This window comes from Tursiops truncatus, chromosome 12, assembly GCF_011762595.2.
Source record: "Tursiops truncatus isolate mTurTru1 chromosome 12, mTurTru1.mat.Y, whole genome shotgun sequence".
NCBI classification, from domain to species: domain Eukaryota; kingdom Metazoa; phylum Chordata; class Mammalia; order Artiodactyla; family Delphinidae; genus Tursiops; species Tursiops truncatus.
In genome coordinates, this window is record NC_047045.1 from 61,334,497 (window position 1) to 61,347,141 (window position 12,645).

A 12,645-nucleotide genomic window follows, 5' to 3' on the forward strand; every position below is an offset into this window, starting at 1 on the left:
AAACATTTCAGTGTCATTGTATGTTCTGGTGTTTGCCTCTCCCATTAAACTATCAAAATGTGCTTTGTAGTCCATCATATCTCCACACTGCCTACCATTGTGCTTGGCACATTCAGTAAGTTTTCACTGAATGAAAACATATATACATACACACACATACACACACATACATACACACACATACATACATACATACGTACACACACATACACATAAGGAAACAAAGAAAAATATACCCTTTGGTAAATGCAATAAGAAGTATATCAATTTAAAATGGGGCTAATATGTATTTCACAGAATTGTTACAAGGATTAGATTAAACTAAATGCATGCAAAATACCTAGTACAGAGTCTGGCCTGTATTCAGTAGTCAATCAACGTGATAATTATTACTTTTCAATCTTCATTATCTCATTCAGTCCATGGACTGTAAATTAATATTCTGAAATTATATGTCAACTTCCTTAAATAGAATCAAATACTTCCTTATTTATCTTCAAATATATTCTAATTTATTCATATAACATCCTTTTTAGGTTGACATGCTCATAACATTTGTTGATAAACATTCCCTATAAATGGGTGGAAGAACTCAGAAAATGGTCAATCATTGAACACTTTTGCCAAGTGACACAAACTTCTGAACTCTCCATATTTTCCAGTAGTCATCTATTATAGAAGAAATCAATGTCCTATATGTGTAGTGCTATTTGCATTGTTTTAATTATTTAAAGTTACTATCTTTGGTTTTTTCAGTATCCTCATTAAGAATCATGTAAGCTTACAAATTGCAATGGTTTTTTAATCTTAAGAAAGCAAATAAACCACAGGGGGAAGACTCCCAAGCTTCACTATTTCTGCATAAATTAGCTCTTTAAAAAGATATATGACTTGAATATAAATATAGTAAAAAGGCAGATGTTGAAATATTCACTCCAACTTAGTAATAAATGAATTATAAAGCTATGCCTCATTGAGCCCTTACCATTATTTTTACTACAAAGAAATTTGTAGCTTTTATACATTTGCTTCTTTGTAATAAATTAAAAAAGGTTTTATAAAGCACCAATAGAGATCATGAAAAATACATTTCTCTATTTTTTTTCAAATTTTTTAAAAAGTTAAAATTTTAATATTTTAAAAGTTATAATCCTAGCATTATAACCTCAGCATCAGGAAATTTTATGTACAATCAGTGTACTTTGGTTAAGAAAATATCTGGTACCTGGGCTGCTCCTGTAATCATATTTGGAATGAAATCCTTATGGCCTGGAGCATCCATTAATATAATAACTTTGGTTTTGGTCTCAAACTTTGTCATACCAACATCCATTGTTACTCCCCTTAAAGAAAACATAAAATGGTTAGAATGCACCATAGAAATAATCAGTGTTATGGATTATTTAATAATATAGGTGAAATGACAGTCTAAATTCTTAAGTAATAATGGGAATTCTACTATATAGTCTATTATTTTGAATAATTAGGCTATCTGGAATTTCTGCTGTAACAGATTACACTGGTATGGCTTTAAAACAAGGTTTGGATACAACAAGAGCTTAATCAAAATGATTGATGCTTCCCATTTCCTTTTTTTTTTCAGTAAGAAGCAGTACAGATTGTGAACAAAGAAAGATATATAGGGACATATCTGGAGTGGGAAACAATAAATATTGCAGATGAGAAAAGATAAAAATGAAGAATGACCACTATCAGGATGTACCTTTCCTCATTTTCTTACATTTATGCTTCACTAATTATAGAAATAAACTTATAAAACTTTCATTTGTAAGGCTGGTCAGTATGTTACACATTTAGCAAACAGGAAATATCAAAGGAGATGAACAATTTTTTAACAATTGAGAGACAGGGACAGTAGTGGTTTTACATCCCATGTCATCCTCTTGGAGTCCAACACAGTGCCTCTTCTTAGCCACAAAAACATAGATTCAGATATAAGGAAGCCCAGGAGGGTCTACAAAAGTAGCAAGTCTTTCTAGACTGCAGGAATTTAAAAAGGGAAATCACATGGGCAATAAACTAGGTAATTATTCATCCTGGTTTGCCCAGGATAGTCCATAGTAAGGAATGAGCACTCCCTTCTACTACCAAAGTGTCCCAACAATTATAATGGTAAATTATGTGTTCACCCTAGCAGTCAGGTAACTGTGGGTCTCCTTAGTCAAGTTATTCTAGTTTAATCCGAAACCATGGGCCATTTGAGTTTGCAAAAATGATACTTAATTCTCTTTAATAATCCCCAAGTAAGTGCCTGAGAATAGTGATGAACCAAGACTGAGTCTGAGCTCCTCCCTGGACTGCTTTGACCATAGTCTTTTGACCCAGCTCTGCTCTGCATTTGTAACTGAGAGGATATGAAAATGTCACTCAGGCTACTAATTTCTGTCCAACACATGAGCAGAACAGAGGATTTATAAATATTTAACATGGTAGGATAAGCAATTCACTGTATTTTTGAAATGCTACTAAGGAATATATAGTGGTGAATTAAAACTCCCATTATGTATATGGAAGCTTCTGCTACCTACAGAATAAAGGAATATTCTAAAAATTGTAGCATGCTGAGCAACAGAAAACTACCAGCAGCAAAAATATGACAGCCAACTAGCAGATTTATTGTTAAAAAAACACTAAAATTATTAATTATTCTAGGAGATAGATTATTAGCTTACTTGCCTGCTCAACTCACACATGAAGTAAATTCAAACAAAGCCATTCTAACTTAATTATACTGTCCTCAATCTCTTTACCTACTTAATAGACAGTACAAAAAAACTAAAAAGCCATATGTCAATAATCTGCTTAATAAGCTGATAGGTGGAAATTTAGTCTTCTAATACTGATATCATACAAAATTCTGTTTTCCAATATTCATTTTCCCAAAATGTGTAACTGTCCAACTATTTTTTCTTACTAGGTTGTAAAACAAGCTTGTGATACTATGAAGAATAAGAAAGACACCTACAAGAAAAAAACAAAACAAAACTCAAACCACTATGATATAAAATTCTATTTACCAGAAGAGCTAAGGAATATTGTGACCTGCTTTATTGAGAATTATCTTATATCAATACTCCAAGAAAATAAACATACTTTTAAAAAGTATGAAAATCCAAATATGTTCTCTAATCATATTCAGAATGAAGACATCAGAGAACAGAGTAACTTCTTTGTTGATTCAGGATTTTCAGAGGGCTTCAGTCTTTATTTTGAGACAGTAGGTATATTTGCCATTTCACTTAATTATAAGTGTCCTCTTTCTTTCCTGACAAAGGTGCCATTGGCTTCCCCATCCCTACCAGTTCTAACATGAAATATCTAAAAAGACTTCAAAAGAAATACTTTGGCCAGAGGTATATGAATATCTATATTCTCCTAAAATCTCACCAAAGTTAGCATTGAACACAGTAACACATACAGAAGTAACCAAATGGATTAGATCTACCTGGTAGGAGACAGGTTTAATTACTTGTTTGTTGACTCTGTCTCATAAAAGCATAGTACAGAAAGTATAAAGATGAATTAAGCCTGGTAATTTGAATTTACCGGTCATTTTGATTCTAGACAGAAGACAGTTTACTACAAAAAGTTACCTTTCCTTTATAACCTGATATAATAATCTTATGTATATTAACATTATATATATTAATTTTAAATTAAGAGTCTTGCTCATAATTTTCATTCAAAATCAAGACAATTTGACATATACTCAGGGAAGCGACAACCGAAACTTCTCCCACAGAATAATTAGCTAAGGGTTTTTACTGCCTTTTTCTCTGCTTTTAAAAAAAATTTTTAATAAACATTTTTTAAACTATTTTCATAGAATTTGGAAGAGTAAAAAATGTATGTAGACTACAATGAAAACTACAATAAAAACATTTCCCTGATAATTGAAAACTTTTTTCTAAAAATAGTCTCTAAAATATTTCATGCTTTGTTTCATGCATATTCAACATATTTACATACTTATTTAAAAGACTATATACCATTTCAGAATGAAAATTTTGAAATATAGTGACTACCTTTCCCTTTCTTCGCCAGTCTCATCCAAGACCCATGCATATGCAAACGAAGATTTGCCAGCCTTTTTAGACTCTTGTTCATACTTATGCATAGTTCTTTTGTTTACATTACCCAGAAGATAAAGCAAATGGCCCATCAGAGTACTTTTCCCAGCATCAACATGACCTAAGGAAAATTGATTGAGGATTAATACTAGATACATTTTCTAGATGTTGTTCACATTGAGGCATTGCAGGAATATGTAATTCAATAGTTCATGTCAGTGTTTAGAGTAATAAATACCAATTTTTATCAAATAACAGTTAAGATGTCTAAATGGAGGGAAAAAAGCATGTCTCTTTAAAGGGGAGAAATTTTCCTTTATTTCTGGAAATTAAGATTATCAATGAGACAGGCAATTTTCAAATGTTCACAAAATGAAAATGCCACAACCAAGTCTAATGACCTCTTTAGTGACTTGGCATTATTTCACCCAGAGTGACCTTGGAAACTTGACATTATGATGCAATGCCTCCTTGCTTCATGTCTATTTACACCCACAGAGAAATGCAGAGTGGAACGAGTTTCCATGCTGCCACTAGAAAGTTTCTGGGCTTAAGCAGTTGACTGACAATCCAGAGGAACAAAGGGCATTACCAATGACCACTAGGTTGAGGAGTTGCTTCCCTCCTTGCCGCTTTTCCAGCTCCGCTTTGATATCTATTTGTTGCCTCAGCTTGCTAGACTTTTTCACTGGTGTCGGTGTTGAACTCTGCTCTTCTGATGCTTGAATGGTGTGGGATGGAAGGGCTGATTTAGAAGCGGTCTCAAGTACATCAGAAGAAACAAGGCCGGTATCTTCACTAGAATGTCCTTTTTGAGGTGTGTGGAAAATATGACCATTTTCTTCAGCAGTTACTCTACAGAAAGCATAGATAGGAATAAAGTGCTTAAAACAATTCGACTGATATCCTATAATGTCAGAAGGGCAGGGAAGTTGTCTCTTCATATTCCTTACACTTGCAGACCAAAAAATGATCTTCACTAAGTGGCTAGAGTCTGTTAAGGTGGAAATGATAAGTAGCTAGACCCAAACCACACAAATACATACATGGAAGATCCCAAGAGAAAAACAGACGACCAAAAACTAAGATAAGAAGAAAATATCCCATAAAATAACTGAAATTCAATGTGTAAGCCCATAGCTTAGCCATACAATCCTATCAAAACAGATGGCATAAAGGAGATATTTTGTAAAAATTGGCATTGTGTTCCTGGAGATAAATCAGTACTAAAAAAATAGCTTTATCAGTTTTATCCCTAACTCATTCCTCCTACCAGACAGAGACTTACAATTTTTTTTGCTCAAACACTATCCTTAAGGGAGATATTGCTAAATGTGTACATTTTCTTATTACTTTTGGCAAAAGAGTTTTAATTCATTAATTCAACAAACACTTGATTCACTAAAAACTATATTAACATATACTAGCACTGATGTTGAGAAGAAAAGATAAGGAAATGAAAAAGTTATCAACTGATCCCAAAAGCTTACAATCTATTGAGGAACTCAGATATGTAAAGTAGAAGCAATACCATCTAGCTTAACTTATTTCCTCCTTGACAATGACATTGCCTCCAAAAGTAAACACTGATCTTATTTCTTCGATAGTTCTTGGACTATCCTCCATAGAAACTATAACAGTGCTATGCCATGGATAGCTATAAAGGATGTAATCTAATCAACCAGACTACGATTTGTCTTACCTTTCCTTCACAGAATTAGGACACAGAATTAGGACAAAGAACAGGTTAAATTGCAAGTTATTAAGAATGAAACCAATTACATGTGACTCAATGTGGATCTGGCAGAGAAGAATTACATACAGAAAGCAATTTACAAAAATAACTTAAGGATTGCAGCTAATGGAAATGTATACGAACAGTGAATCTGCCAATATTTTCTTCTTGCCCACAATAACAAAAACAGATTCATTGTTCCCCCTCAGGGTGTTTTTACATGCTCAACACTGACCTCCTCCTACGCCTCAGGAAAAAATCACATTCGTTATATTTGCAACTTCATTAAAAGCCTCATATTCATTCCCATTTTATTTGGTTTTGCAAATCTCCACTAACCAACTTTGGTGTTCACTTTTTAACACTGCTTAGACAGATTAGCTTCATCTCAAACTACAGGGAAAAAATACCAGTATGTGGAAAATGTTCCCATTCTTTTTTTTAAGAGTCCAACCAAGTTAAGTAAATCAAATTTAAACTATAATTTGCAAACATTTATTTGAATGACCACAGCTAGTTCTCTAAAACAAAAACATGATAACTCTGCATTTAGGGGAGTAAAAAAAAACGCTACAAATTACAATGAAAGTATTCAACCAGAATGACTAGTCACGTCACAGAACCTGGTTCTGATCAGACCTGAGAGAAATCACAATCTCTGGCTGCAAATCTTTCTGTTTTCAGTGACAGAGGCTTTTCTTCAAAGGAAAGCTCACGCTAACTCCAACATGGAAAACAGATAAAAGCAGAACAGCTATGGCTGACACAGTGGGTTGAGGCCTGAAACTCAGCTCATCCACCCATCCAGGCAGCCCTGCTCAGGATAGGAAGAGCGTCACAAAACATGGCCTGACTCGATTATTTCATTTACAATTCAGTAACATGAAAGGTTTGCTTTTCTTTCACTTTCATAATAACATTCCCTTCAAGTAAATTTTAGGCAAACTGCAAATTAGTTCACTAAACTGTACAATGTTAGAGAAAAGGGTCAAAGTAATTAGAAAAGCATCGACGAAAGTCTGTACTTAGTAAAAACTCCTGCGTAATATGAAGTAAAAGCTAATGTTTTAAGATTTTGAAAAATCTCAAAGATGAGATCTAAAAATGACCATTCTGGGTTCAGGATTATAATTACTGACTGGTACAAAAGAAACTATAGGTTGGTTGAATATTTTTTCAGGTGCTTTCTGATATAATTTTGTAACCTTATCTACTATTTTAAAGTGACCGGTCTGTTTTTTTTAAAACCATCTTTCCAAGAGTGGGAATATTTCTACATGAATCTAGAGGCTTAATCTTTCTTTGAGAGTTATTTAAATGATACTGGAAAGCTAATAATTTAGATTGAAGAGGTTAAGCACAGAGTTATTTGTTCTCTATGCAAGGTTCTAATGATTTTTACTTACTGCACTTTCTAGAGAAATATTTACTATCTTTACTATTAGTGAAGAAAAAGTTTGCTGTTTCAGTTTCTTCTAAGAAATGCATTATTCTTTCTTTATAAGCTGCCACTGGGAATCACACTATGTAGAAATCTATGATGCTGAAATCTTGACTCAAAAGTGTTTATGTTTCTCTGTGCTTTCTTGAGACCAAATCAAAACAACAGCCTAAGTATTATCCCTACTATAAATGTCCCCCCAAAATCCTATAAAAGTATTTGAAGTAAATATAGCTTGGTCCTTGAGCAACTATATGCATTCTGAGTATCTCCATTTGTACTTGCAGACCTTTCACATTCTGATGACGTCTCCCACAGGGCCACATCAAAATATTGGCTCACAGGCTGCCTTTTACCTTTATATTATTTCCAGGTTTATTTTTAAAATAAAATGTATTTCTCCAAGGACTCTGATCAATAAATATTTAAACAACTATTCTACGAAAGGAATATGATGATGAACATTAATGGTCCCTGTCCTCATGAAGCATATAGTCTTGTAAGATTTTGAAACGCTTGCATTATACTTGTAAAGCATAGAGGTGGGTTTCTAAGAATTATTTACTTATATTTACTATTTATTTTTTTCTTGATCATTTATTACCCATTATTTTTATAAATATTCACATAGATAACTATGCATTTACTTCTAATATATAGATTAATATACATAGACAAGTCTAGAATCAAGCCTATTTTCTCATTCCCTTTTCTTTGTACTATGCTCATCTGCATGTTGCTTTCTAAACCTTCTGCATAAGATTATAAAATCCTTAGAACAAGGAATTGTGTATTCTATTTATTTTTTCCTCTCTCAATGAAAATAATTCCATAATAGGATTAAATGGCACTCAAGACATGAGAATAAAAAAGGTACTTATGATTCTTACAACCCAACCTTCATTCAGAGAGAAAAGACATACATTGAGCTTTTTGTTACTGAATCAGGATTCAGAATTATTTTAACGGGCTAAAGTTACTCAAATTAAAAATTAACGTTTTCATTCATTCATTTAACTAACATATACTGAATGCCTACTATGTCCTAGATATGGACTTCTTTCCCTCACTAAATTTGAAATCTAATGAATAAAGTCTTGCTTCTATAAAATAAAACAAAAAAAATGAACTAGGTAATCATTAACATTCTTCCCAACCAAGACTCATGGATACTTCTATTAATTTACATAAAAGAATGTTGTAAGGGAGAAAAAATGGCTGCTGAGTTTGTATTTCCTGAAATTGGGGGAAAAAAAATCCTCTATTGTTTATATTTGATAATAGTGTTTCGTGTCTGATAGACAAAATATATATAATTTATAAATAATAGATTTAGGAAATGATTGAAAAACCTGAAAACTTTTAAAGAAGTTTAAAGTTAATGTCTTTAGGGGAACTAAGATCCCACATGTTGCACGGTGCGGCCAAAAAAAAAAAAAAAAAAATTAAAGTTAATGTCTTTAAACTGTGCTGTTATGTCTCAAGCAACCCACTTTCCTTGTCTATAAAAACTCCTGAGAGAATCCTAAAGACTGTGAAAAGAAAGAATAAATGAGTGCTACTAAAGTATGACTTATTATCATTTCTCACTAGATATTTGCAATTCTAGGTAAGTTTTATTTTATATTTTGTCTTTGTTATACTGATCCATTTTATTCAGTATGAAAATCTAAAAGAGTTTAAAGATAATAGTAAAAAAATTTTAATTAATGATTCCTTGATTCACCAACTACATTTAATTCCCAAACACTGCTTGCTTACACCATCTAGTGGCAAAGGATTCCCTACCTCACAGTGCTAGATTTCACAAAATCATAGGTTTTTAACGTTAAAGTAGCTATATTTAATTTGTATAAGGAAATTGACAGTGAGGTAGGTTAATATACATAGGTAAGTCTAGAATCAAGCTTAATTTCTCATCCCCTTTTCTTTGTACTATGCCATACTGAGGACCCATTATACTTCAATGATTATATTATGCAAAATTGAAATAGATTCTCTTTCTTACAGTCTAACAAGAAGACAATACTAATTTCAAAAAAGGGGGGAGGGGTTAAAAACCTTACCCAGGCACTTCAAAACCCATAGTTTGCTTCTTTCCAGATACAGTCATTTTAGCAACTTTTGGCACAATTTCAGATTCACTTCGAGATGACTGGGAATCTATTGATTTTCCTAATGAAAGAGTAAAATATAAAAGTCTAGTTAATTCAAATTGATTCCTAGAAATATTTATTACACATTAAATACATATTATGGTAATTTTCACAGAATCACATCTTTATACGTATTTTTTCTCTAAAAAATATTCAGTGAAATTTTAAAATGCTGAAAGAAATTCTTCTGTCACCCTATTCTGGGAAATCCCCCATTGTCAGGACTCTGCTGTGCTTAACCTCCACCAAATCTCTTCCTAATTTTGAACTGACTCTTAAGTTTCAGTATTAAGAGGTCACAAGGTGGTTTCTGCATTGAGCCTCATTCTGACATTATACCTAGACCCTGTATCTCCCTCTCCTACCACACCCTTTCACAATACTAAAATTGTCCAGTCAGTTAGCAGATGGCTAAACTATTTTTAATCGTGATACCTACAAACTGATGAGCAAGTTGAGAGGCTGCTGAATTGTGCTAGATACTGCATATATTTTACTTGCTCACAATACTAGACTTAGTAAGATATTTGATATCTCCACAGAATACGGGGGAAGAAGTCAACATAGAAAAAGTAAATTAAGAACATGAAGGAGAATAAATTACGAGTTAGATCAAAGTAAGACTTTTATGCATTTGATCCTTTAAAAAATATATATGAAATTCTTCAGAATGTATCTTTATTATTTTCAGTAAGAGTACCATCAGGATTGGGTCCACATAAAACTATGGAAACCGCATTGCTACACTGGTAAATATATATACAGAAATTACTTTTAAAAATTAGAAAAGATAAATTAATGTACATAATTCATTCAAAATGTTTGCTATTTGCTTACTATATGTCAAGCACTACGCTGGAAATATAGTGGTGAACAAAAGCAGACATAATCCTTGTACTGAGAGAGCTTACAGTCTAGTGGAGAAAACTGATCACAAAAAATAAAATTACGACTGTTATTAGTGTTATAATCTGTATACGGTACTATCAGATTTGGTGACAGGGCACATGAATTAGAGTGCTTCCATAGGAAAATGAGAGTTAAGTGAAGACACAAAAAATGAGCAAGAATAAACTACCCAGAAAGGAAGAGCATTCCAAACAGAGAGTAGCTGTATGAGGGCCCTGCTGTAGGAGGCAGCATGGCCTTCAGAGGGAGTAAAAGCAGAGGGGAGAGGGAACATAGTTAAATGGAGCTGAAGAGGGGGGCAATGGCCAGGCAATGCAGGACCTTTAAGCCACAGCAAAGATCCTAATGCTTTTTCTAACACATCTGGAAGCCAACAAAATGATGTAAGAAAGTGGGGGGAAGGGAAAGAGAGGAGAAGATAAAACAAAGGGTCAAACTCAAAGGAGAAGTCTGGGCTGGAGCATATATTTATGATTCATCAGCACATAATTAGTTGTTGAAGGCACTGACATAAGTGAGATCACCAAGGGAGAGAATACTGAGTAAGAAAAGGAGTGGTCTCAGGACAAAGCCTTGGACGAAATTCAACCTTTAATCACAGATAGAGGACAGCAAGAAAGAGGACAGTGAGCCTACAAAAAGGTGACAGAGGAGGGCCGGGGAGGATGGTGCCCAGGAAGCTAAGGGAAGTGGCATCACCAGAGTCTGAAGTTGCTGTTCAGTCAAGTGAGACGACTGAAAACATTCACTAGTGACACGATTCCTTTAGATAAAGGTCATTGGTAGAGTTAGCAAGAACCATCTGAGAGAAGTGAGGGAAGGCAAAGCCAGAATGGGTTAAAGAAAAGAAGGTGAGAAAACAGGCAGCAAGTACATGTCCACTATCTCTTACGCATAATTCCAAAATCCAAAAGCTCTGAAAAATTAAGGTTTTTTGTTTTAACTCATTTGGAAGCAAAACCTGACCTGGACTAAAGTGAAGCTTTTTGTAGCCCTTATTTATCCCATTTAAAGTGGAAAGCCATACATTTCAGTGCAGAAATAACAATGTGATGATTAAAGGGTGCTGCCCCAAATTCCACTGGGGTGATCATACCACAGACGTTAATGCTTTTCTCAATCCAAAAAATCTGATTTCTGAGTCAAATCTGGTCCCAAGGGCTTTAGATAAGCAATTGTAGATATGGACTAATGACCCTCTCAAAAAAATCTGGTCGGAAAGGGAGGAATGTGGTAGAATGGTAGCAAAAGGGAAACATGGCATCATCTGATGGAGAACATAAAACTGAAAGGGCTGGCTGAAAATATCAGGAAGAAAAAAGATCATGTCAGATATTTTAGAATTTCTGAGAATGTAGAGAGGGATGGGACATAAAGCACAGGTAGAAACTGAACTAAAATAGGAGAAAGGCACTTTTACTGTAATAGAAGCCAGATCTCAACATTCTCATACAATGTTGAGAAGCTAGAAGATGAAAACCCCTGACAGTTAGCTTCTATTCTCTCCGTAACATAGCAACAAGTTACCTGGTGAGACTGAGGGTGAATGAGAAAAGTAAAAAGACTGGTGAAGCAAATACAGTTTTCAATAATCTTTGCACAAAGAATGAGTTGAATACACACAAAAACAGGGGAATCGTTGGATAGTATTGAGGGTCCATTTAAGACCTGCAATAACGAATCTGCAGTGGAATCCATCTGCCTATCCATGTGGCTTTTTCCAGCAAGGTTCAGCCATTCAGGAACATGCACAGAGAAGACACTGACTGCTTCATTCAGAGTGAAGTTTCTACCCAACAGGTACAAAAAAAGGGCAGAGTAACAAGGTGGTTGAAGGTACTGGCAACAAAAGGGGGGAAAGTTATTGAAATGATAAATAATGAGCTCTAAGCTGAATTAAACAAATAAAATGACAAAGGAAGAGTACTGATGTACTGAAAGAAAGTTGAGGGGTCCAAAGGTCAAGAAAAGGTAACAATGTAAGAAGTACAACTAGGTGGCTGTTGTCAGAATGGGACAAGCGGTTTCATGATTTCGGAAGAGGCGGAGTTACAGTGAATTGCTGAGGAGAGGGGAAGGTCACTGGAAATGAGGGGGTCAAGGAACTGCAAGTCCAGGCCGCTGGACTTGTTTCTTCACATTGATGCACAAGCTATGATCATGAAGAGTTTAGGGTGTAGAAGAACACTGTCAGCCAGCTTCCAAAGTCTTGATGAATAAGGAAAAGTAACCATGAGATTGTTCAGGAGATGAGAGCAGTGAAGAGTAATAAAAGGCTGGTTCGGGCAAAAGACAGAAACTTCAAAGGAGCAG

The 12,645-nt window shown here is 34.2% G+C and overlaps 1 protein-coding gene across 4 annotated transcripts in view; it reads right to left on the reverse strand.

Annotated features, from left to right (window-relative positions):
* Positions 1–12,645, reverse strand: part of HBS1L (HBS1 like translational GTPase) — an 81,786-nt gene that overhangs the window by 20,452 nt on the left and 48,689 nt on the right. For all 4 annotated transcript variants that reach the window (XM_019951738.3, XM_019951740.3, XM_073789615.1 and 1 more), the window contains 4 exons: positions 9,334–9,442; positions 4,684–4,946; positions 4,047–4,212; positions 1,226–1,343 (listed from right to left, as the gene is read on the reverse strand). In XM_019951738.3, coding sequence (XP_019807297.1) covers positions 1,226–1,343; positions 4,047–4,212; positions 4,684–4,946; positions 9,334–9,442 — 656 coding nt within the window. The remainder of the gene's footprint in view (positions 1–1,225; positions 1,344–4,046; positions 4,213–4,683; positions 4,947–9,333; positions 9,443–12,645) is intronic.